The sequence below is a fragment of the Taeniopygia guttata genome, chromosome 3 (genome assembly GCF_048771995.1).
Source record: "Taeniopygia guttata chromosome 3, bTaeGut7.mat, whole genome shotgun sequence".
Lineage (NCBI taxonomy): Eukaryota > Metazoa > Chordata > Aves > Passeriformes > Estrildidae > Taeniopygia > Taeniopygia guttata.
This window is the reverse complement of record NC_133027.1, coordinates 28,314,604-28,342,294: the sequence shown is the minus strand read 5'-3', so window position 1 is coordinate 28,342,294 and position 27,691 is coordinate 28,314,604. Positions and strand designations below refer to the sequence as shown.

Sequence of the window (27,691 nt, the reverse complement as noted above, 5' to 3'; positions counted from 1 at the left end):
TGCATCAGTGATAGGCAATGAAGTTTTCTTGCCTGTGGCCATGTTTTGGCACTGTTTATTATCCTGCTGTAAGTTGAGCTGCTGGCAGCTATACTCAGAATATTCTGAATTTCTTTGAAATTTGCCACACCACAACTGGCACTTGATACCACTTACAACTTAAATTAATGTAAGGGATAGATAAATTTAGCTTTCTTTTATACTGTGATAATCTTCATTAGTTTACTTTTCCTAAATATTTGCAAGTCCAACTGAGAACATCAGTTACTTTAAAATGAAGTAATTTATTGTGCAATAGCTTAAAAATATTTTTTTGTATCAAAAGAAAGTGAACATAATGCAAAAGGAAACATTTTCCTACCAAATTCAAATCTGTGATAAAATAACAATTATACAAAATATAATTACTATTTTAAAACTTCACTTTTGAGTTAATTTTCTTTATCTGAGGCTATTCATAGTTGAATCTTGAAATGAAAACTATCTGGCAAAACTGAAGTATCAACAAATCTGTCACACTGAGTATCTTTCTTTACGGATTCCATCATAGAAAAGTAAATCACATCCCAAGAGGAAATAAAGGAAAATATGCCTTATCAGATGCATATTTTTATTTTAAAAATTCAGTTAAGAAGGATTCTGAACCAATAGCCAAGCTTGAATTGTTATATGTGAGTAGTTTTTAACAGGTCTCCTTTCTTTCGACTTAATTTATGTTCAAGTGATAAAATGAGAAATATGCTTTTCTTCCTTCCCAGTTTTCAGTTTGTCTTATGGCACATGATACATATATTAATTTAGAAAAAATTCATACATATATTTCATACATATATTTCCAGTGCCATGTGATTTTAATTCTCATGATAACATGAAATCTCAAACTATGGCTCTGAACATTTATGGACAGATTAATCTAGTATCAGCTGAATTCCTTATTTCTTCTCTATTGTATTGATAATTATGAGTTTTAGCCTTAGTAACATCAAACCCTAATCAAAGCCCCCGTGTCTCCTTTGCTGTTACCAACTTTTGAGTGAAAATCTAATTCAACTCTTCTTGCCGAATAACAGGCAACATAATTCTATGGATGAACTGGAGTTTCTAATGATGTAGATAGAATATTTGGAACTTGTCTGTAATCATTATGATATTAGAACTTGGAGAATTAATCAAGTGTCTTTCCAAAGTACTCAGTTCTTTCTGTGCATTCATATTGGAATCCACAGATTCATTTTGTCAATTTTTGTTGTTAAGTTTTTTATAAAGTATAAAAATGGTGCCTTGCTGCTGCTTTTCTATTTATGACATATAAATAGACTTCTCCATACAAAACAGGAAATTAGACCTACCTAAGTATATTTTCTTGGGTCATTTATCTATCTTTTATGTTTTATGACAGGTTCAGTGTTTGCTTCAGTTGAGTACAGAAATGTTATCCTTTGTCAGCAGTTGAATCCATCTACTAAGACACCTTTTTATTATCTCAGTGTAAACTAAAGTCCAATTCTTAATGTTATCTTATCCACACTTGATATTTTATTTTTGCAATCAAGGCCTCTTGTTACTTTGGTTTGGTTTGGGTTTTTTGTTTGTTTTGATTTGGAGACAGACATTTTTCCTTCCTGCTCATTCTTATCCTTGATATTTTCCTTTCTGCATGTTTTGTTACATCCTGTTTGTGCAACAAAACTATATCACAGGCCTCCATTTACCCCTTCACAGTTATCGATGTCATAAACCTGGCTGTATTATAAAATGCTGAAAGTTCTTTCCCACTAAGTTCTGCAAGGACAAAAGTTGGTAACTGCCAACATCACCTTAAAATTTGAGGCTCAGGTTCCCTAAGCACTTCTAAGAAATTACTGCTAATGTGTGAAAAAAAAAAGTTGTCTGTATTTAAATTCTCTCAATTTAAGCTCTTCTATACCTTATCTTGTCCTGTAGGAGGCCATGGTTTTCCTACCTCCCTTTGATTCCAGCTGAAAGGATACTTTGTGCTCATAGAAGAGGGTATTTTGCATGATTTCAGAACTCATCTCAAACTGTGCTAGTCTTCTTTAGCAATGCTTCCTCAATTAGCAACCATGCCATGATCATCTTTCATTGTCTTTACTTCGATAATGATTTATGCCTACTGACAATTTGGATAACCATACTGTCAACTAGAGTTAGACTTATCCTGCCTCCTTGTTGTTACTTTCTCAGTACATTTTGAAGTACAGCATCTTTCCCTATTGCTCCTCTCTTTGCTCCTTAACTTTTAAAGCCAGGTCTTTTCAGAATAAAATAGTTTTTCATTTGTGCAACTTGTGCTAAGCTCTTAAAAAAATAGACCAGTCTTAAGTCATTAGGATATATTCAGTGTCATGCATACTTAAATTGCAGTACTGTTACAGAAAATCAGCATACTGTTTTGCTTTTTTTTTTCCCTTCTGGAAAGCATTTATTTGGAAAAGCAAAGTCAAAATCAGCCACTGCATTTTCTCAGAAATATGCAAGAATTGCTCTGTGCCGAGTTGTAGAAGCAAGTGATTCCTAAGTTCAGGATATGTAAATATCTGAAAGATCTGTAAGTAAAAGCATGCCTGTTTACACAGTGTATTTTAAAGATATGTTCATCTCTAAATGAATGAGTTTTAAATTATAATGGAATTCTAAAGGAAGTCACGATATGATTATAATTTCAATGCTGTTTTCAGTGTGCCTTCTCTTTTTACTCACATTCCTTTTAACTACTGCTATACTCTTCCTTAATTATTTTCCCCTAAAAACAAGAAGCATCTTTTCCCATAGATGAGTATCACCTTGGTATTCAATGATCCCAGATGCCAAATGTTTAAGTATTTTTTTGCAAGCAGCAACTCTTATGTGTCATTTCTTCAGAGTTCTTTGGCCAACTCTTCCTCTCTTGCTATAGAGACACTTCCCAAAACATTTTTCTGCTGCACTTCTGACTTATCTTTCATTCAGAGTTGTAGGGGTTTTTCTTCATCTTAGTACCAGGTTATGTACATATTCCTTACTCAAAATAACCTTTAAAAGATTCATATGGACAATCAGGAGTTTACTAATGGGCTAGCTAAAGAAATGTGTGAAAGCACAAACAAGTGTTTCCTCCACAGACAGTAAGTGTTTTACAGTTCTTCTCTGGTAATACTGCTAACAACTCAAAATGTGTAGTGTGCTTGTTGCTATACTGCAGTGAAATGAGCTTTAGGGTTTCTATTGCTTTTAGCAAAAAGGAAAATATTGCTGTGCTATCTCAGCAGCATCTAACAGTCATTGACATTCTGCACTCCTTAGGGCATATTTTAGCCGTAATTCAACAATCTTCTCAAAGAACAAGAACATTTTTGTTCAAAATCCCAATAAAACAATTAACATTTGAAACAAAACACAATAAGTACCTGGAAAATACCTCCCCCCCTTCAAAATTAGTTCATCAACTTTTTCTTCCTGAACAGTAGCATTGTTATACCCGGTATATTTAATCATTGCTGTAGGGCAGTTAAATACTTTCATTGCATATAGTGTGCTAATACATGAGCAGAGCTAACAAACAAAGCCGTTTGCACAGCAGTTTATGGGCTCTGGCATATGATATGCTAAGCTTCCTGGGAACTACTGGGGTCATCAGAGGACTACTGTGAAACTCTGAAGAGCTTCAGGGTGCCTAGTGCTCCCCAGAAGGGATGGCTACAGAAGGCTGTGATTGCTAACAAGCTGTAGCAGTGTCCCACAAGTTTTGTGGCCAACTTTCCTTGATTTATAGGGACTTGAAGCTTTTTGTTTCCAGCTGACTCCACATTAAGGACAGCCAAGCATGCTTTCAGCAAATGCTAGAAAGAGTGTACATAACTGCCAAGCCCAGAGCACAGCCAACAGAGAAGGGGCCAGAAATTCTACTGAGGACACTGTATACTCTGGTAGTGAGGTGCTGCAGGGCACTGTCACTGACCATCCACAAGAGTAACTAGATCAGCCCATTAGAGACCGATACAGTTCTGTAGAATTGGATGATAATGTCCATGCCTGGAAGAAGCACTTTTATTGTGGAGGAGGATCTGTGTTGCCAAGTAAAGGAGCTTCAGGAGGCAGTCTGCAGTCTGTGAAGCTGAGATGGGGGCAATATTGTACTCCTCAAGACCCTACAAACACAAGAACCTGAACGCCAAGACACAGTGAAGCAGACCCAGGAAGAGCCTTTGCATAAGATTTTGGAAATGGATACTCTAGTTACAATGAAGGCTAGAAGCCTGTAAGCTTGACAACAGGATGAGGCTCCTATCTGAGCTCTGCCACTACAGAGTAGGCTCAGTGACCCGGTACTAGAGGACAAACTAGAAGCTCTGTCCAGTGAAATTTCTAAATCAGCTAAACCTGAGTCATGAGGCAGCATAAGAAGGAAGGATGAGTGATGACAACCACTGGGAGACTCTCTGCTGCAGGCTCCTGGCAGGAGACAGTCTGATCCTGAGGGAAATGGCTCAAGTCCTTGTGAGGCCAGTCTTGATTATCTCTAAAAAATCTTGGTGACAAGGAGAGGTTCCTAAGAATTGGAAGGTTATAGAAATGTGTTAGAGAATAGATGGACAAAGGAAGAAAAAAAGAAGGCTAGGAATGGAGAATGTGACTGCTACTTTCAAGAAAGGCAAGAAGGAGGATCTGGGCAACTGTGGAGCCTTTAGCCTTACTCTGGTCCCTGGAAAGATGATGGAGCAAGTAACTCCTGAAATCGTTTCCACACACATGATGGAAAATAAGGTGCTCGGGAGAATGTTTTCACAAAGGGGAAAGCATTCCTGATGATAGCATTCAATGAGATGACTGGCTTGACAGATGAGAAGACTGTGCATGCTGTTTCTCTTGAACTTTAGGAAGACTTAACATCCATAACATCCTCATAGACAAAACATGCTGAATTGCTAGACACAAAGACCATATTCAACATAATTCATGCTCTCAGCTCTCATCACATTATGTAGCAATGACACTAAAACTGAAATTCAATGTCTTGTCTTTTGTAGCTACAGTTCCGGTCAATAAGAAAAATGCTGCCACTACATAGTAATCTTGGGTGAGATGTTATAGGATGTGATGATGTGTGGGATGGTGAGAAATAAAAATAGAATAAATAGAAATAAGATAGGCAATGCACAAAAAGAATGTCTGATAAAAGTTTTCAAGACAGATTTCACTACCTCATTATTTCTAATCCTAATATTATAATGCTTCTGTTCCACATGATTCATAATAGACTCATTCCTGCTTGTTCTTTTGCCCTTCATTTAACTGCTCCCTTAAAGAACATGCACATTTTTAATTTGGAAAATCTTAATAAAATAGGAAGTTTAAACAAGCAAATAAACTAAAAATGCTGCTGACACTTTAAAAATGGCTCATTAGAAATGAATGGGAAAACCATCTGTCTTTGTTAGCTACAGATTAGATATTTCATGCATCAGCAATGTCTAATACATGCACAAAGGAACAAAATTTTTCAAGGATTATGGGCATTGCTGCTGACATTATATCCTTTTGAACCATGGAGAATCAGTAATAAACAGTTCCACATAAAAAGAGAGGGTGTAGATCCCATTCTCATTACTACAAAAACTGTACTTTTTCCTTTGACTTGTGAGGTCATTAGTAAAATCTGTACATCACTTCTTGGAAGAAATTTCATTGTTTTCATAGGCATTGATCTTTTTTCCTATGTTCTTAAAGCAATTCTAAACTGGTCAAAGGTCAAAATTTTATGTAAATTAAATGTGTCAGTTTTAATGTCACGATGTTACATATGTTTATTTTGTCCTGAAATTACTTCACAGCCAAAAGAATAGCAAGGTTTCATCTTCAGTTATGAGGCATTTTCTTTTGAAGTAGTTCTTTTCAGAACATAACAGTCACAATATCTTAAAAAAATTAGAATGGGATAGGAACTGAAAAATTTGTTTTGGAGAAGAGTATTACTGTATATTTAGAAAAAAACTATTTAAAAAAAGTATTAGTTATTCAGATAAAACAGTTGCATCTTAGAAATAATTGGTTATATATGATGGTATAATATGAAACATATGTACACATGTAAAAATTATACATTAAATGGTTCTAATATAAGTAAACTATACACAACACAATTAGAAAATCAACATTGGTTCTCCACCACTAGTTTCTATAGGTAATAAAATTTTAGTTAAGTGTCTTCTTGGATTTGTCTGGGACTTACACTGTGTGTGCTCTGTTAGATCAATAGAAGCATTATAGGCATTTATTTAGACTGCAATTACAGATTGTACACTGTTAATTGTCCTCTATAAACCAGTGCTCACTCTTCAGCAATAGCAAGCAGGCTGATTCAGGAACAGTAACCATCATATTTTCTTCTACTAAATGCCAGTTTGGATATAGGAAAAAAATCTATCAGAGTTATAGAAGTGAGCCTTTATCTTTGAAGGTCACAGGTGGAGAAAAGGGACTATAAATAAAAAAATAGCAGCTCTCTATGAGCAACCATAAGCATTGTTATATGTAGGTCTCTTGGACTTGTTCATTCCCTGTCTGGAAGGGACAGTCATAAAATTTTCATAGGTTTGCCTTATTGAAATATCTCAGTGAGACACCCATAGAAGAAAGTTGGATTGTTTATATTGCAGTAGATATCAAAGGTAGATAAAGACACGCTGACTCTTGGAGATGAACTGAAAATAATTTTTGTTATTTGCTTTTATAGCTATATCAGAACAATAATCTTTATAAGGAGAAGGGTATTTTTTAAAACGCTGTTTGCCAGGATATGACAAGTCAAATTTGGTTTTTTAACAGGATCTGCAGTAGAGAAATAGCTACCTCATGTGTGACTGCAGTATTCAAGCAGTGCAGATATATTTGTTTGTTTACTTGTCTGTTTTTTTATAACTTTGAGAAGTACTGTCTTGTTTGAAGATGCTTGTTTTTTTTTAAATTTCTTTTTTTTTCTTTTTTACTATTTATATTCTTGGAAATTGTAACACTCCTTGAAATTTTTTTTCAAGGGTTTACTCATATAAATATTCTTTGGCTAAACTAATCAAGATCTGTGTTAGGTGATTTTTGGTCAATTTAGACTTGAAAGGTGAAATGTTATTGCCTCTGTGTTTCTTTTGAGGTTACAATTCTCTTGCATTACTAGGTAAATGTTACAATTTGGCATATTAATGAAGGTCAGTTTGTACAAATCCTTTTTTCTTTTCTTTCTCTTATTTTAATAAGAAATACAAAAACAGAGACATCTCTGCTTCTTAATCTGTTTACAAAATATTTTCTAGACTGCCAGTATTATGACACTCTCTAGCTTTTCCAAAAGTTTTATTTTCTATAGGCTCTTTTGAAAATCTGAGTTATAATGTTGAAGTTAGCATAACTGCTGCTGAGTTCTGAAAATGTTTCAATAGTTCTCTTGAAATATAGAAATATAGATACTATATGGTTAAGTGATGCCATGATGATCTAATATATTCTGCCATAATAAATACTGTATCTATCCTTGATTATCAGTTTTTTATAGGCATCTAATTGATTCTAGGCATAAAGTATTCCATGCCTTCTATGTTTGGAATAAATAAAAAGAAAAATGGGAAAAAAAGATAAATAATACATTAGTCAATTTGTTCAAATAAATACTTTCTTACACCCTTGCTTCTATGCTTGGATCTGATAGTGCTTTGATGTCAGACTGAGCTATATAAATGTTTGTTCTATGATTCTCTTCCTTGGAACTTGAGTAGGCCTTAGGTAAATATCAATCAACAATACTGAAAAATTTTCCATAGAATATTGGAAACAGTTCTGCAAAACTGGTAGAGACATCTTGCTTAAATGACTTGCACAGTTCAAAAACTGCAATATGAAGGAGACAAACATTTCTTTGCTCATCCACTCAAATCATCATGCAGAGGTCATTTGCACAGACTTCTGAATTGGTGTGCATTTTGTTGAATTTTTTCTCATGTCAAATTCTCCAAATATCAAGGTAATCTATCTTCACAGTTAGATTTGTATTGTTCGTGCTTCATAAAAATTCAAAGTTGAAGCATGTCATTTAGCCCTTCATGTTGCTGTGCTAATTATCGCTAATAAAGTTTGCAATTGTAATCACCTTTATCTGGCCTTTTTTGATTGCCTGTGGTGGAAGAAAGAAACCAGAAAAGATCTTTACTCCTCTGAGCAAAAGTTCTTTCTGTTGTCAGCACTCTACCCAAAGAGTTCATTTTTTCTTTCTGCAATCAGTGTAATCTCTGTATATAGGGTGAAGAGCTTTGAGGTCAATTGACAGAACTACGGCTGCATTGCTTAACTTCCCAAATTTAACCAATGTTTCTCCTGGAGGGGCTGTTACCTGCATTCAGGTGATAGCTTCGACTGTTTCAGTGCAGCGTTTTTCTTCCTTTCAGATTTCTCAGGTCAAAAAGGACTTGTCTCAAAATCAATACTAAAATGCTATAAGAGTAACCTGTAACTCTCAGAAAATATCAGAGCAATAAAAACTGAGGAAAGGCATTGAGCTGCTTTCCATAACAACTAGGCTCTTTACACAGCAATCTTGAGTAGGGGAAGAGATTTCCAAGGGGAAATAGTGCTGAAGATATCAGTTTCCACAGGTGCAGCAATAAACCCAGTTGTCATCAAAGACCGGCATTAAATTAAGAGAGTGGAGTACAAGGAAACAGGCAACTGGGGAGATGGAATCTTTTATTCAAAATCCTTGAAAGATGCAGAGTCATCCTGATAGTTGATTTATTCAAAATCTGAGTCTAACAGATTAATTTACTGTAACTCTTGGAAGCCACATGACAACTGATTCCCTCTGATTCTAGAAAGTATGAAATAATACTTTTTTTCTCTACCAAAGTGAATCAGTAGCAACCAAGATATTGGAGGCAGATCATTTACTACTTACTTTTCATGGTAGCATTGATTTAATGATTCTCAGATTTTCAAATTAAGGGTTTTCTCCTTGACACATCTTTGGAGAGATGCTGCCTGTTAAAAAGGCTGCAAATTACATATTTTCTCCTAGATTGTATGGTGAAATCTTGAATTACCTTGTTGCTGCTGTACTGATTGTTGTTCCATTGAGGAATGAAAGATACACAGGCAAAGAATGCAAGTCTTGGTATCAGTGACTAGAGATGGTGAGATAAAAAGGCATTTATGTCCTTTTCCCTTTGCATTTTGTTAGGAACAGAAGGAAGTCTAATGTGGGTTAAATTAATAGAAGATGTTACTCAAAGAGCAGCTTCACATGCCAAAATGCATAAACATTCTCTGTGGGGATCTGCTGTAATTCAAGAAATTAATGCTGCTACTCAGAAAATTGCTTGACACACAGAACACAAATTTAAACACACTTTTCTTTCTCTTCACCCTGTGCTGTGTGATAAATTGCTAAACTGCATTCCAAAATGTTCATATTACTATGACATCCTTTTTGTACATCATGGTAAGTTTCGGAGATGAAAGTTCCTAAATTTTAAGGGATGATTCAGTATTCTTAAATATTATTATAATTTATATTTTAAAAGTTGTACATGGTAAACAGTTTTTCTAACACCTTAGATAATAACCAAAACTGTAAAGCAAGAGTAAAAAATGCACCCAAACACCGGAGTGGTTTCTTTTGTATTTTTAAATTAATCACTACTACTTCTAAAATAGGAATTTAAGTAGGCAAGACTAATAGGAAGGAACTTCAACAATGGTTTTCCCTATGATAATGGTCTATGAACCAGACTGTTGATACCAAACCATGTTTTGTTTTCTGGTTCAGGGCCATATGACCCAAGTGATTCTCCCATATGACAGCAATAATCGTCAGTTTTACTTATTACAGTTTTTACTTGTTTTGTTGTCTTTCTTAATTAAAGGATTCAAAGTATTCAGCACTTGTGCTTTTAAAGCACAAACACTCATTCAAATTAGACAGTTTGACTAGCAATTTTTAATTATTTTAATGTTTACCAGCTAAAACAGATAACAATGTAAATTCATCTGGCCTTGTAGATAGGATGAATTGCTGTTATTGAGATAATAAGGAAAGAGTTTGATCCAAAAAGAAAATGAATGTGTACTTCATCTCTGGGGTCCAGTAGTCTGAAAATTGCATCCAGCCTGATACAAGATGTATCTTATATTCTGGTTCAGGAAAATGGAAAAAAAAGAGAACAGCAGCATGAAGAAAAAAGGGAGTTGAAAGTATAAATATCATGCGTAGCATGTAAAATTCTGTCTCCTGAAACAAAAATGTGTGCATTTCAGCTGGAACAGAGCTTAAAGCAGAGGCAGAAATATAGCTTGCTGTCTCATTGAGCTGAATGTTACCTTGTGATTGTGTGAACTCATAGCTTCAAATAGAGAATTAAGGAAGAAATATACGGAAAACAAAAAAATATAACTTTTTATATCTGCTCCTCTAAAATATGTTTGTTTGAGGGTTTTTTTTTTTTTGTAGTGTAATGTTCCTGAATACACAGAAGATCAGGAATAAATTTTAGTTACTGTTACCAAAGGGAAGAACATGATCAGAGAATTATGAGAGGGAAGTATAGAGAGCAAAGAAAGTATATATTTAAAATTAAAAAAAAAAAAAAAAAGAGCAATGATTAAAAGTCTGAAACAATTGAACTGGAAGAGAATGAAAGCTACATAAACCTTCTTAAGTAGGTTTTTCTGTATGCATCAAACATGCAAAAGACACACTTAGACAATAATAATAGAGTAACAGGAACTTAATCTTTTTATCTCTCTTCCCAACAATATACATCCCAAGTAATTTTTCTCTAGTTTGGGGCCAATATCCATGCATATCTATTATTACCTGGTACCATTCCCCAAGTACTTAATCTGTTTTCTTAGCCAACACTTCAAATTCAACTTGTGTAGGTAGAGTATATACTTCCCATAAGCCAATATCTACATCTACATCTCAGTTAAATTAAAAAATGGTATGTGTATGTATGACAAAGATAACTGGTTTTTTCCCTAATTTTAGCTTCATATCCTTATTCTAACAGTGGATAAAGGCAGGTGGACTTTCTTTGAAGTACAATTTTTGCAATTTATGTTTACTCTGTGATGGACAAACTGGTCTTTGTTACTTACTGATTATTCCTTTGGAGAGAGTTACATCAACCAATTCCCCTCAGGCCCCTGGGGTGCATCTCATGGAATTCCATGCATTTAGGTATATTCAGGTTCCTCAAACCTGACCTTCTAGGATGCGAAGGACTTCAGTCCCACAGTACCTGGCATGAGCTTCAGAGAAGTGGGAAGTGAGATTAACAGTAAAAACTGAGGCAAATAAAAATGTTTAATGTCACAGTCTTCTATCTGTTGATTGTTGCCAGTTCTCCTGTCTCATTTATTGCAGTAGTGTGTTTACTTTAACCTTATTTTTGTGGCAAACATACTTGAAAATTCTTTTTTATTCTTTCATCTCTTGCCAAATTAAGCTCCAAATGGACTTTAGCTTTCCTAATGCCACTACTACGTATCCAGATGACATCCCATATTCTCCCCAGGATATATGTCTCTTATTCCTCGCCTGTGTATTTCCTTCTAATACTTCAGTTTACCCAGGAGATTCTTGCTGAGGCATGCTGGTCTTCTGCCTTCTTTACCTGATTTCTTACATCAAGAACTGTGCTCTAAAGAAAAAAAATATCTTTAAAGAGCTTTTTTTCAGATCCCTTTTCCCTGAAGGCTGTTTCCTAGGGGAGCCCATGGACCCAAATACTGAAGTCTAATCTAAAATGCTAATCAACTGAAAGTTTCCTCTCCTAAAATTCAGGGTCCTGCCTACTCCAATATTGTCCTATACCCCTCAGGATTGTTAATTCCATCAGAGCATAAGCACTGCAGCCCAGGTTAATGCTTTCTCTAATTAGTTAATTGGTATCATATTTGATTGGTTGCAAATGGAGAACTCTAGGAATAAAGTAGGGAATTAATTATGGTGATGATTGTAAAGGTAGGCTCAAATTAATTTAGGGGAGAGGAGGAGAGACATAGGTGAAAATCTGAGGAGATAATCTCAGGGTGGCATGTGAGAGTAGAGAACTAGGAGCACAAGAACTTCAGAGAGAAACTTGTGATAGCTTTTTCAGGTTGAAGCTGGTGAAAGAGGTCTGTGGAACAAAGAACATTTTAAACTTTCAGAGTATGAAAGAAAAAAATATGTTTGTAAGGAAAAGAAGAGACAGAAACATGAGTGCTTGAAGCCTTTGTAGTGACTGGAAGTGTATGTCCTTGGAGCTTTGTGGTATGTGATGGTGCCCTAAATTTCAAGCTGTGCATGTATTGAAAGCAAGCTCTTATTTCACTACTTCAGATGATCCAACAGCCTCTAGCTTACAAGGAATAAATTTGTCACTGAGTACTGTGGTTTCTCAGGCTGTTAGTTGATTTGATTGAATGCACTAAACAACATAAATCCTTACTGTAGAACGGCCCGTTGTTGCATGTATTGTATGGCTAACAGGCTGACCTAAACTTCACTGAATGTCTTGCCATTTCTCATCAAGAATCTGTCAAAGAGGCAGTTGAATGATGGGCACACTGTAGCTGAGGTTTCAGTTTAGGATTTCTGTTGCTTTGACTGTACCGCTAGAAAAAGCAGTTCTGGTGCTTCTTAAATATTGCAATTTTGTCTGCAAAACGACTTTTATTTGTGGCAAAGGTAAGTGCTCTGATTGGTATTTACTAAAATGGTTTTTTATACAGAAGACTAAAAGGACCAGTTTCTTGTACTTTTCTACTGTAAAGAAAGAGGTCTAAAAGAAAAAAAATGTCATTTTCTGAAATTTGTTCTACTCTGGAATATAAATCTACATTACTGCTTATCACAGAATATGCTGAGTTGGAAGGGACCAACGAGGATCATTATGCCCAACTCCTGCCCCTGCACAGGACCATCTCCAAGAGTCACATCACATGCTTTGGCATTAAGTTTTGGCATTTTTCCAGAGCTTCTTGCTGAGCTAAGTTGGAATAAACCCACCAATATATTCTCTAATTGAAAGATAGCCACTTTAGAACTCTTAAGATTCAGGAGAGACTGACTCTGCAGCTGGCATGCTGAAAAAATGGTTTTGGCCCAGAGAAGCTCCTGCCAAAATGTACAAATAATTGATGAAAGAGAACAAGAAAAAAGGAGGCAGACTCTTCTCAGGGGTACCCAGTGACAGGAAAATATGTGGTGGGCAGGATATAAACTACATTAAATTTTACATGAAGATAAAATATACTCCATTTTTTTTTAATGTGAGGGTGGTCAGGTTCTGGAATAGATTTCCCAGAGAGGTCTCCATCTTTGAGATACTCAAAACCAGGCTGGACACAGACCTGAGAAAACTCTACCTGTACCTATTTTGAGCAGGGGAGTCTAGATGAACCTCAGAAACTTTTTTCCAAAGACAACAATTCAAGTATTCTTAAGACTCTTCCCTGTTATTTAATTCATTAAAACCTTTAATGTACGATATAAGGCAGGTGACACCTATATAATTCACTGGAATGTGAGAAGTAGAAAGAGAGTTTTCAAGCAGGTAAGAACCAAATTTAATACTTAACTCATCATATGGAGACAGAGGAGCTTACTACACTAACACTACTCTGGATACAATTCATGACTATAGCTTGCAATTTTTAGACTCTAATGTTAATAAAGGTGTTAAAATATAAAACCATGAATACAATTTGTGTATTTTCATTGCCCTCTCCTTTTGGTTGTTTTTCTATAGAAAGCTTTTCAATTTATGGAGAGATGTACAGAACATAAAGAGATAATAGTTATGGAAGATGGTTTATGTGTTGGAGGAATTCTGCACATGTCACAATCTAAGCAGTTAATAGGACTTAGTCATGATTTGGTGTTCTAATATCAATGGGTGCGTTTGGATTTGGTGATTGGAAAGAAAAATATTGATGTTGGCAAAACAATAGAAAGAAATTCAGCATTGACTATCTTTATATGGACTCTTAAAAGCATATATCAGCCTTTTTTTTGTCCTGAGAATTCTAGAAATGATCTTGATTTTTCTAATTAAGTGGAAAAAAAATCAGTAATTTTGAAATTTTTTTATGATTTTTGCCTTTTGATCAGTTAATTTCCAAGAATAACAGCTATAATAGCTTAATCTATAATTTGCTTTTAATAGTCCTAAAACCTCCTTACCTTTATTTAAATAACAGTTCTCATTAACACAAAACTTTGTCTTGATTCTTAAAAGTGGGCCTCAGGATAGATGCTTCTATGTAATTCTTTTTTTAGATTTAATGCGGATTCTAGTAACTTTTTTTTTAATAATCCAGAAAGGAGTGCAAAAAGCTCTATTATTAATTGTCTCTTTTGCATTAGTATTGATTGTTTCATCTCAGCTGGTAGCTGGCATGAAGCCAGAGTAGGACTGGCTAGTTGTGCAGTGTAGATAACTGCTGTGTTTCGGTGACCTAGTGTTCCCTGTAGTCATACAGAATAGTTTTGACAACTCAAAGGCAGTTATGAAACTCATTAGGGAAAAAAAAAGGGGAATGAAACATGTTTAATGTTTGCTCCTCTGCACCTCAGTTATGTCCATTAAGCCGGAGCAGGTCAGAACTGAACCGTGTTCTCCTAATACAAAGTGAAAGGCTCTCCACTTAATGAGCTTTTTAAGTTAAAAATGGAGTATAGCCAAGTGCTACAAACCAATTTGTAGTAGTGCATCAGTAGTAATTTATTCACAACTTCATAAAAGAAGTCAACAGAAAAAAGAGCAGCTGTAAAACAATTAACACCTGTTGGGTCAGTGTTCTCTGTTCAGTATGAGACATTTGAGATGCTTAATTTGTAAGATTCTGATGCTTTTATATATTGACTACTTAAGAGAAAAGTCAGTAAAGCACCGATTGGGCATGCAGTGTTATTCAGTGGATGTTGCTTCCTGATAATAAATGCATTCTCCCATGTATAGCAAAACCAGGTATGTTTGTTGTGCATAAGCAGAGAATAAAAAAATATTTGTAACCATATTTCCAAAAGTATGTTATGTTTTAAGTATCATAAATGATGAGTCCTGAAATGTGATTTTTGTCAGTTATTTTAAGAATGTCTTAATGCTTTTTGGTAGCAATGACTATCATTTTTTAACATGAGACAAACACCTAATTTCTGAATCCTTAATGCTAAAATATTCAGGCCTTTAAAATTATAAATAAATCTCCTTTGTAATATCCATTTAATTTCATGTGACATGGTAATTGTATCCAACAACTAAATAGCACAGAACACAAAAAAATCTGAAATAAAAGACTGGGTTTTTTTAGGGGTCAAATTTGCCTTTCATGTGGCAAGCAATACCTGTGCCTTACAGAACAGAACTACTTAATAGATTCTCCATTAAATGACCTGTTTGTTACTTAAAAACAATTTCTCTTATCAAATTATAACTATGAAGATATATTTGAATGGTTTAATACCTGAAATCAATATTGATCAAAGTAGACAAGAGCTGGAATAGTTCATCTTTCATATTGTCTGTTGTCTTGCCAAATAGCTGCAAAAATAAAATTAAATTCAATTTTATTTACAGTGAAAGTAACAGGAATGTATGACTTTTAAAGTACATAGGGGTCTCTTCTTTTGCAGCTAGTGAAGACATTTTTCTCTGCAAGCGTTGAAAACAGAAAATTGTTTTCTTTGAATTTACAGTACCATATCATATGTATATTGTGAATAAAAAAAAGATATTTATCTAGTTAATGAAGAAAGGTTCTTTAAAATCACATGTAATTTAGATTTGGTCAAAAATTTCTCTTCTGCGTTATCACTAACAAATATTCACAAAAGCATTCACAAAAGAGAAAGATCCTTCATGAGATTAGGATCCTTCATGATTCCTACTTTCTTAATTGTACTGGGTATGCTACCTGATGCATTTCACCCCAAACACTGGAGTACTTACTAGTTTCACACATATGAAAAGATGTCCTTCTGTTTGATAATTTGTGTTCTTGTTTCATCTTAAAAATGGTCTAAACATGATTTTTGCCTGCATTTCCTAAACCAGATGGTTCTCCAAGTAATACTGTGACTTAGAATAAGTCCTTTTGCTTTTGCTCAGATAAATTCTGGGACAATAACCTGAATATAACTTTTATTCATAACGCATTCTGATACAATTGTCAGGAAAAGAAAATCTAGTCACAGAAATATAGTATTGATTTTGCTTTTAATTTTCCTTTTTTTGTTGTTTTTACAATAGAATGGGTTGGAAGTGATTGGGCCGAGCTGTTAATTTTTATTCTACCAAATCAATGCTCTTTTTTTTTTTCACCCCTGCAGATGCACATGTACAGCAGGGTGGACAGGGCCAGACTGCAGTGAAGATATAAATGAGTGTGAATCTGAACCATGCTTGAATGGAGCCACCTGTTTTGAATCTGTGAAGCCGGGGCAGTTTGTATGCATTTGTCCTCCATTTTATACTGGTGACTTCTGCCACCAGCGCTTCAGCCCCTGTGAGCTGCCTTACAATCCATGTATAAACAATTCAACCTGCTTGGCACAAGTAGATGGAAGTCCAATGTGCATTTGCAAAACAGGTGAGAACTGGAATAGTTAATTTCTTCCATTTCTGTAGTGCTCCGAAAAATTGCAAATATATGTTGAATTTGTTGCTAGCTTTAATGTAAGTAGAAAAGAATATGTTTCAAAGGACATAAAACCATCATAAATTGCAGCAGGTCTATCAGTTGTGTTAAAAGACTGGAAAGATAACTTTCAGTTTACTTGCTATAAATTTATTTTTTTTACAATACTTATTAAATCTATGGTGGCTTAGATTCAGCACTCGGAATCTGTATTTCTCAGTCAGTTGTTATAAGGGCATAGAGAGAGACATGCACCTGGCCAGCAAAGACAAAACTAAATTGACAAAACAGACAGGAAGATTTAGAAAAAATGTATGCAAATTGGTGAAAGTACAAAAATTGGAGCAAGTTGGAAATGGTTTCTTTTCCTGCTGAGCTGTCAGAAAGGCCTGGCACACCAGGGAAGTAATCTTTGCTTGCTTAATGGATATAGTGGGTTTCTCCCTGTATGCACAGCAAACCAAATCACAAATGGTACTGACAACTTCCCTGGACCACGGCTTAAAAGGCACAATTTCACCCTCAATGTAGAAGAACTGCTAAAGTGGAACGGAGCAACAGTATAATCATGCAGAACATTGCTATACACTTCCATGTAGGAATTAAAGAATACATTAACTAATTAACAACAGTACTGAAAAGTTAGAAAATTTAAGTGGCGGGGAAGTACAATTGCTGAAATTGTAATTGGATCAGGATTTTGAAGTCTTCACTGTTATGCCTGTAAAGGTAGGGGCCTCTTAGGGACAAAGGATAGTAGATAACTGCAGTGTTATATGGCAATACTATTATTTGTCATTTAATAACCTACAAAGATATGGATATAATATCTAGGAATGAGGAGCATATAATACCTTGGGTTTTTTACTATTAAGGTAAAGTTTACCACAAGCTGCTGAGGTAAAAATCCCAAATATCACTGGGGAGGTATGCAAGTTGCTTAGCAAAGCATCTTTAAGAAAACCTGTTTTTTTAAAAACTTAGATAGATTACTCCAAGACACTGACTTAGTAGTAAATGTCATGTAGATTAAACCTGCCAGTCGCTAACAGTCTGGCCATTAGAAAGTTTGAGTCTGGTATAAGAGGAATCGCAAAATGTAGCAGTGCTTACCAAATTTTAACATCTGTAGAACTCCATATCTGAGATGGGAACAACAGGACCATAAATTATACCACTATCAGTGGTACATATTTAGAAGAAAAAACAGAATATACATTGGCTAGGTCAGAGAAGATAAAAGCTGACAGAATATGAATTGGACAGAATCAAAGTTGATGTAAGATGTTAGTTTAGGACAGAATAACCACAGCAAATTGGTAGGAAGGTGATGAAGTCATGAATAGCTGTAGTAAAAAACAAAGCTGCATCTTTGTTCCCATATGTACATTAGGGAACTATAGTTGTCTGATCTTGCTATGATTTCAAAAATTCCTATAAATACAGTTAATGTAAAACTTCCTCTTGAGCTGTTTGCCCTAGATACAGAGGTTCTCTTCTTTCAAGGAGATAGATTATAGTATTTGTGTAACAAAACTCAGCTCTCATATCATAGATCATGGAACAATGTTAGACCATGACTTTAAGTTAAATTGTCCACAGAAGCAGGTTAAGCAGTTTAAAAAATTATGATCTCTACAATTGCACAATGGTATATCCAAGGCTGTAAATGTTGCAGGGAGGGCCATTATTGCAAAAGCTTAGGAATTATTGTTGTAGTACAAGTTTCCCAAGAGATGTACACAAAACTCCTCTCAAATACTTTGCCAGTACTTTATGAGCAAGGGTTTGATCAAGACAGCTGGGAGGACATACGGGTTCAAGCTGTTAATCATATAGCCAGCACTGAATCTCCTTAAATAATACACACTAAATGCAAAGAAAACAGGAGGAATGGAAAACTTAGAGCAAATAGCAGAATTTTTATTGCCTAATTTATCAGCATGCCTTTCCAGTATTAGAGAATTCCATTCTTAGAATTAATCTTAATAGAACTGAAAATTTAGTGTAACAGAAAAGCAAGGACATGTAAGCAAAACTATAGAATTTAAATAATGTTGAAATATTTGTAGCTGAGCCTTGGCCACTGTTTGTAAATTCTCCAAAATGTCTACATGAGAAAGATCCAAAGAGCAATTCAACTGCATATATAAGCAAAATAGAGAGTAAATATACAAGAGTATAGGCATTAGACCATGCTCTTCTGCATAATGGCAAGCACAAAACTTAGTTTTTTAGAGACAATGTGAAAAAAAGATAGGAGAGTTTGGTAAAAATAGGGACACTTTCTGAGAACAATTGTGTTCCAAAAAAAAAAAAAATTGCAGAAAGAATGTATTCAAAATCACTATGAGAGGGCATACAACTACTGAGTGCAAGATCAGCTCTCTGGCTGGGACTGATGAACAAGTTTAATTAATGATGAAAAGGGAGATAATATGTAATAGTTTTCAAAAGGTGTGAAATCTGTGTAATTATAAGCACATAAATATTGCAGAAAATAACAAGATAAAAAAATAATTTTCAACCATAAACTACAGGCCAGAAAGTATCTAGTGTTTTCTAATAAGACCTTTTGAAACTGTGATTCATTATTTTATAAGAACTATTAGTAGATATTGGTATAGTAGCAAGGCAAGCTAGTAGGAAAGGCAGATACAGTTGTTGTTCACATAAAGAGAAGAAATGAAAGTCAAGATCGCTGAATTAAAATGGTTCCTAGAATTCCTGCTTCATAGAAGGTAGAAATTAATCTCTCTTTCAAATTAGATGTAGAACTTCCATCATCAGTCCAAGTAATACAGATCAGATAACCTCAGGATGTTCATGCAGCCTCCTTATTACAGTGGAAACAATTTTCCATATACATGTTAGATTTTGATTGAAAATTATCAGGAAATGCTATATATTATACATTAATATTGCATACATAGAGTTCATATTAAAGCTTTATCTACTCTTTTCAAAAATATGGATTATTTGGCCAGCATTTGTGTTAACTCAGTAACATTTTAAGTTATGGTAGAAGGGAAATTTGATCAATATAATGATGTATGTATTGTTGAAAGAAATAAACTGGAAATGTCTGGATTGTGGATGTGGATGTCCGCAGTATTACATTAAGGAGATATTCTTTTCTTATGTACTTAATTTCATGCAAAAGCAGACACACAAAGTCAAACGGTTAATGATATAGAAATATTTATGCCTCTCTGCTGACAATTTAGGCAGCTTAGGAAAAATCTTTCAGGTGGTAGGTAGGCTGAATTCTTGTCCAGTTCCCTCTTGTTGCTTCATTATTGCTTTAAATAGGGTTGGTTTTTTTGGTTTTTTTTTATTTTGGTCTTTTTTTTTTTTTTTAATTATTTCATTGCTTTGGGAAGCACACAGTTTTAGAGAGGAGCAAAAAGAAGAAGGAGCAGCAACATATGCCATTATGGAACACAAGTACACAAAAGCTTTGTCATCTTATTTGTGCTCATTACAGCTTTAAAGATACAAAGTTAGAAACTGAGAAATTTGAAAAACTGATTTATGCATGGGACTTAGACTAAAGCCATCAGTTTTAGGGTGTAGTGAAATTAATGTCTATTGTTCCAGGGAAGTCTATGAAAATGACCCATCTCTAAAGAGAAAGAATAGCAACAGTTTTTACTGGAATTATGTGTTCTATTTTTACTTTGTCCTTTCTAAAAGCAATACATTCTTGATGCTTCAAGGTAATTTCTGAAATCCTTGTTTTAAACATATTTTCCCTGGACCTTTTCATATCTTTTATCAGTCTCCTGTCAATAGTTTTCCCATGACACCTACTCTTTGTTCTAGATGCTAGTGATCATTTTTATTTGGTCTATAGCATCTTATAGCTAGAAATTTGAACCGAGGCAAAATATTTTTCAGCCAAGGCCTGAAATAAGACTAAGTGAAAATTATCAAAATATACAAAATTTATAATACCAAGCAGAAATAATAAATAGACAATGAAAAACAAGTTGTTTAAATTGGAGTTTGCCATTGTCAGATTTCTGAGCCCTTTAGTCCCACTTTCTTTTTCAGATACACACATATATAATTTACAGAGGGAAATAACCTTTTTACAGTGCCTAATATTTTACACACCTTTGATTTTGATTCATGTACCTACTTATGTTATGCTGAACAACCTGAACTAATGATTATGGGACTGCTATGATATCTCTGCTGTTTGCAAACATTGGTTCATAAATAGTTCATGGTAAGGAGACAAACATCTATGATACTAATTTGATTAGTAAAACAGTAGAGAGCTTATGGCAAAAGAATCCTGTTAGAATCCTGTTATTTGCAGAGGTCAATTCCATAACATTTCTCTGCAATGTAATAAGGAGATGAAAATTACTATAACTGTGACAGCAGATATTTAGCTTATATATTCTGCATAGTCCATTACTTTGAAGCTCCCAGAAGGCCTGTAGAAGAGTTGAGAAATGAAGGATTTCCTATATTTCAGAGAAACTGAAGTAAAAACAGCATCTGTCTCATCTTAAGTAACAGCTTTTGAGATGTGTGTAGATCTCATATTATTATTTTCATGCCACCCGAACAATTAAAAATAGTGAAAAATAAGACTATTTTCTAATACAAAGAACTGTTATAACTTTCAGTTGTTTTTCATCTATTAATTTCTGAAAGTCTTGAATATGTTATGTTACTATAAAAAATTAACCTTTCTGAGATACTTCCTCAAATATATCTATATGTATTCAATACATTCACAAATTAGTGCTTTAAACTAATTGTGATAGCATTATAAAGCTAAAATATATCTATATATCTGTGAGTTATTTATAATGTTACATTGGTTTACCTTCAGTGTGTCCTTTTTAGTAAAGTTCCATCTTCCCTGCACATTGACAGCCTTCCACTCAGTAACCGATTTTAGTTTTAGAAATTTCAAGCATTACAAATGAAAGGGAAATTACAGGTAAGGAAGTTGACTACAAATAGTCCTGTGAGTCCTGGTATCTTACATTCACTATGCCTTCCAATCCCTAATTAAACCGGAGTTAGAGAAACATGTTGTCTATCATATTTTCTGCATTTACTCAGTGGTACTGAAAGGCATGTATCAAACTGAATATTTTGTGTGTCATTGACTTCTGCCTACTCACACAACCAGGCCTAGTACTTAACTTGGTCTGTGGTGTACTACTTTACAGCTCTTTTATCTTTCTTTTTTCCTTAATCAAAGTACAGGCAGAAATAGATGAAGGTTCAGCAGCATTAAGATGCAGATTACACATGCCACAGATAAAAAAAGTGTTTCGATGGTTCACTCTGGTTCAGGCTCATTTGCACATAATAAGCTAAACCATTCAGAATACATTTTTTCTGTGCTGAGGGATATATTTCAAAACAGTAAACTGAGACAGAATTTTTATTGCTATTAAGAAAATTATTTTCCATTTTTTTGGGAGGATTGTGGGGGGGGAGGTTTGCTGGTTTGTTTTGGACATTTTTGTTTTGATTTGGTTTTGGCTTTGTTGTTGAGTTTTAATTTTGTGAAACATACAAATAGAAAATAAATGAGGGTATCCTTTCATGCTTAAGAAATTTCTGAAAAAAAGTTTTTTCAGAAAAAACATAACAGCATAAATGACTATAATTGAAAGGCTAGTTTGAGAAATGTTCCAGGCTTTATTTTCCCAGCTTTATAGTAACATTGCTGTGAAACCTTCAGCAAATATTAAGAGCTCCTTTCAGTCAGGTACAAAAGTTATTGAACAGAAATAATCCTGATAAAGAGAAAATACCAACTGCTTTGATGTGGGCTCATGTTTAGATCACATATTAGAGTACCAGCAGAGATTTCTTTCTACAGCTTTCTCTGCAACTCTGACAAAAACACTTATTTCTTCCAGTCAAGATTTTCTCTACATAAAAATAAGCCATACTATTTAATTTTTTTTATGTCAGTGATGTTCAAAATCCCTTTTGTGAACTCCATTAATTGTCTTTAGGCAACCTACAATCAGCACTTGCATAGTAGTCATACAATGAAAATAGTTTGCCCATTGCTATGGTTTCATTTCTCCATCAATTGAAAACAAATATATTGAAATTTTGCAAAATTCAATGGAGTAGCTATAGTTTCTCCACGGTATGTACAGAATTTCACCACAAGTATGCATTTAGGAAAATGCCCGTTTATGCAAATGCTATAAGATGTAGTGTGCTGTCTAAGAGCAGAAATAGATTCATGTATCACTGAAAAGTGTCTTATTTCATTTTAGTACATATTCTGGAACACTTACACAAAATGGCAAATGTAATGTATTATGCAAGTGATGTACTTTTCAGATAAGACCTTAATCACATTTTACATCTTTTCTTCATTTAAATATAAAACCAGTTGGTTTTTTTGGTTTTTTTTTTCCCAGCAACTGACTGCTTTGAATAAATGTGGTCCTCTAACTTCCACTACTCTCTAATACATTAATTACTGAATTAGCTTTTAGTTTCTGAAAGAAACACTCCAAGAAAGCTTTTCAGTCCTTTAAAATGGGTTGCATTTCCTCAGTATGTTTATCCAGATGCTTTATCCAAATCTGTTCTCTCTGGTTCATTAAAGTATGTCAAGACTTCATATACTGTCTGGAAATTAACTTGCTGAAGCTAAGGAACAAAAATATTTGGAGACAATGCTTTCAGAGTTGCTGCTACTTGTAGACCTGATCTTAGGTTCAGTGAGCAGTGAGCTGGCTCCTTCGGAAGCAGCAGTCAGCCAAAAGTTTGTCAGTACATGAATGAGGCAGGCAGGGCAGCATTGGTGGCTGTGTCCAGGAACAGCCGAAGGGGTCAGTCAAGGCTACAGGGAATGGGGCAGATCCAAAGTCAAGCCAGGGAGACTGTAGGCCAAAATCAGCATTCTACACAGCTAGGCATTGGCCATGGCTGCAATGCAGCTCAGTCAGATACCAAGGGCAGAGAGCTGCAGGTGAAACGCCCCAAAGAAAAGAGGTAGCCATTGCTGATGCTTCTGCTTCTCTCAGGCTTCTCTTAAACAGCTTTGAGTGCAGCTGAGGTTTCCCAGGCCAGCCACTTTCATTGTCTCAGTTAGTCTTGGGCTCAGACACCAAACATCCATGAGAATCTGTGACTCTTTTATTCACATGAAGTAGTAGAGTTCACTCATTCACCGCTAATGAAATCTGTGTTTCAGGATTCGAGGGTACTTACTGCGAAGTTAACAGTGATGAGTGCATCTCCCATCCATGCCAGAATGGAGGTCTCTGCGTGGATGGGGTCAACCACTACAGGTCAGGAAAATTACTTGAATGACAGATATGATACAAGGATTTTTATTATCTAGCTTTTCCTTTTGTACTTTGATACTTTGACACTTTGACTATTTGCTATTGTACTTTGATACTTTGACACTTTGACTATTTGCTAAACTTCAGGGGGGAAGGGGGTGTTGTAATGTGTTTGAAAGTTACATTATAGTCTAAATATTCTTATGTGCAAAAAGTAATACATATACACCATAAGTATGCCCCCCAGAATTTATTGTAGCACTAACTAAAATCATAAGGCTCTAATTTTAAGAAGCAAAGTTGTTGTTAGTCTAGTTACAATAGTACAATCTGAGTTGAGAACAATAGAAATACTTTATGAAAAATATAGCTGTTATATAAGAAATCTTGCAATTATATCTCTTTAACTATGATTACCCTCACAATGTTTGTGTGCATCCTCTGATTTTTTTTTTTTGAAGAACTGGCAGTCTTACTGCAGGTCACTGGCATCTGGAAGTCTTTGTCAGGAGAACTATGATATTCACAGTGGGTTTTTTCTCATCTTCAGTCTCAGGCCTTCTTGGGGGCCTCTCACTCACCAGCACCCCCAAGTCCTTCTCAGCAGGGCTACTCTCTATCTGCTCATACCCCAGCTGCTTTGACCCAGATGCAGCACCTTGCACTTAGTCTTGTTAAATCTCATATAATTCCCAAGGGCCTACTCCTCATGGTTGGCTAGGTCCCTCTGGATGTCATCCCATCCTTCAGGAGTAGAACACAACAGGCTTTTATGCTGTTATTTTTAACACCATGGTCATCCCGGTGTCTCACACCCTCACCATAGATGCTATTCCAGAGCTGAAGCTACAGCATGAGAGGCATCAGTCACTTGGCTGCAGGGCAGGTGTCAAAACAAGTGAATAGCAGCTCAGGCCAAGAAAATTTCTAAGTAAGCCCTTGCACAGTGGGGTCAGCACACAGCCTGTGGCCTTCAGCTAATGATAACAAAAGGCTGGGCTTCAGACACTCTACTTATTGATGCTTTTTAAAGTACTGCCCTTTGCAATTACCAGTAAAAAGCAAAAATGATTTTGGTACTATTTGATTAATACCTCTCAACATCTGCCATATTTTTCCAGAATCTTTGTAATGACCTAAAAAGTAATGTAGTGACATCTCTTTTGCTAGGTGCTCCTGCCAACATGGCTTTACAGGGACCCTATGTGAAGTGGAGATTAATGAATGCTTATCAAGACCATGCAAGAACAATGGAACTTGCCTGGATCTCCTAAACAGGTCATTACTACTAAATGACAAGTTTCCCTGATTTCCTTATGTTAATTCTGGGTTTGGATGGGACCTTCACCATACAACAAATTAAAATGGAGGAAGCAAATGCTACTGACTCAGTTTTTTTTTCTTATGTGACCTTAAAGAAAGATAGAAGGGCAAGTGTCTTCTGCACAACTTGTTCTTTTCCTCACTTTTTTTTTAATTTCAAAAAAAGACTGAAATAGAAGATAATTGATCTTGTTAGATTGCTACAAACCCTGTGTTTTTTCAACAGCACTTCCCAAGTTATTCAGAGACTTGTGCCAGAAGATCATTAGCCCTTAAGTAATTTCTTATATCTTCAGTTAAAATTAGTGTGCCAAATTGTTCTATTAATTTAACAAAAAGTAAATCACCCTCTTTGCTTCAGAAACATAGACTCTGTTCATTATTTTAATATGGATAAGGATTAGGAACACCAGCTTGGCACCAGGAGATTCATATGGCTTTAAATTATTGCAATAGATCCCATTGTTACTTTCATTGACATACTTGATTGTTCCTTTTCGAAAGATTCATTTGTAACTGTGCACCTGGATACTATGGGTCTCTGTGTGAGATGGACGTAAATGAGTGTGAAACTTTGCCTTGTCTGCATGGAGGAAGCTGCATCAACAGGCTTGGAGGCTATCGGTGTCTCTGTCTACTTGGATTCACAGGTATGATCTACACTTTACTATAGCTGAGAAGCTTATTTCACTGGTTTTACATGGTTTTAATATTATGGCAAGAATAAAAAATAATCTCCTTATTGAGAGATAAATTAGTACTAACTTAAAAATTATTTTATCTAATTCTTTTGGAGTAGCTTCAGATTGTTTATACTGACTTGAATTACAATTTCTTTAATCACCCATGCATTCAGTTTAAATGAGTTATTGTATAGTACAATGAAAATAAATGTGTATATTTTTAATTCAGCCAGGATAAAAACTATTACCATAGATAGAGTAAATTTTGCAAACAATGAAATGCTACCTTGTCATTTGAATTTGCACAGAACCACAGAAATACCTTGACTTTTTGACCCATTTGATCTACATCACTGCCTTTAGTGTTAATCTTTACATTTTTACAGAGTCATGACAAAATTTTCAATGAGTAGAGATGGAGAAAAATTTCATTAAAATGATGTTGACTTTTATTTAAATGTTCAATGTGCTGCTGAGCTAGTTCATACACCGCGTTTTGATAGATCCATCTTAAGCAACATGGGATCATACAACTGCAGAAACACATGGGATAATATGACTGCAGAAATATTTACAGTTGTTTCCTCAAGTTGAATAATTTCTGGGTTTTTTCTGTATAAAATAGTTTTTCCTATCTATTCCAGCCTGTGATAAACACCACATTAAGTACAAGATTAAAAGGGATGCAATTTGCATCCACTGAACTGAGAGGAATGTAATTCTCCACAGAACAAAGAACATGTACAGTTTTGTGAATTTCTATGTAGCTGTATATCCTTCTTCCATTCACTACAAATCTTAGTTCACATATCACTTGTGCACTGTTCTTCAAAATTATCCTTGATATTTCAGCAAAAAAAAAGAAAAAAATCTATGTAATTTTCCTGCCTAAATCTTTGAAAGCTTCTCCCTGCAATATTTTCTTCACATGGCCTGTGTTCTATTTAGTATTTCTTGGGTGTCACAGAAACTTCTCTTCATTAGGCAGTGGTGCTGAAGATGTAATTTCTAACTAGCTAATGTTAAAACAGTTGTATTAAACTTTATGTACATGTTTCTTTAAGAATTCCCTATTATATTTATAAAAGACAAGATACCTGCACATAAGCACTTAGTAGATTCTAATTTGAAAAGGAACAGGCAATCTGCAGGTGTGCTTTTGTCTTGATTTTTCATTAGTGACAAAGCAGTTGGATTTTAGTGCTTTTACCTAACATATTTAACCAACAAGGATAAGATGTTGTGTTTTGTTCCGGGTTTTTTTGGGATTCTTTTTTTCCAGTTAAACTGCAATTTAGGAAGAACTTTTTTTTCAAAGATCAGACCCCTTTAAAGACAGATAACAGCATGAATTGTTCCCAGTGATCAGCTGAATTAAAAAAAGTGGTTTAATTTATTGAGAACTTTAATCATCAACTATTAAAATATTATACACTTATAAATGAATGAAAACTGGAAACAAATTAAAATACATTGAATTGTTTAGGCCAAATTATGTTAATATATTTCAATTTGTTTAATAAACCTTATTTTAAAATTTCTAATTTTTATTAGATATTATGAATTTTTTTTCTGGTTGTTGTTAATTTACTGTCTTAGAGAAGGCAGTCTTTAGACACTGATTTCTGTTCTGTTGCCTCTAAAATTTTGGCGTATAATGTACCTCTTATTTTAAATTCTTAAGTTATTTAAGTTTAAAATAGAATTTTAAGTTCTCAAATA

General features: G+C 34.7%; 1 protein-coding gene across 1 annotated transcript in view; it reads left to right on the top strand.

Moving 5' to 3' along the window:
* EYS (eyes shut homolog) overlaps window positions 1–27,691 on the top strand; it is a 765,693-nt gene that overhangs the window by 321,289 nt on the left and 416,713 nt on the right. Inside the window, exons 24-27 of the mRNA XM_072926499.1 lie at window positions 16,361–16,620; window positions 23,870–23,966; window positions 25,134–25,241; window positions 25,791–25,936. Coding sequence (XP_072782600.1) covers window positions 16,361–16,620; window positions 23,870–23,966; window positions 25,134–25,241; window positions 25,791–25,936 — 611 coding nt within the window. The remainder of the gene's footprint in view (window positions 1–16,360; window positions 16,621–23,869; window positions 23,967–25,133; window positions 25,242–25,790; window positions 25,937–27,691) is intronic.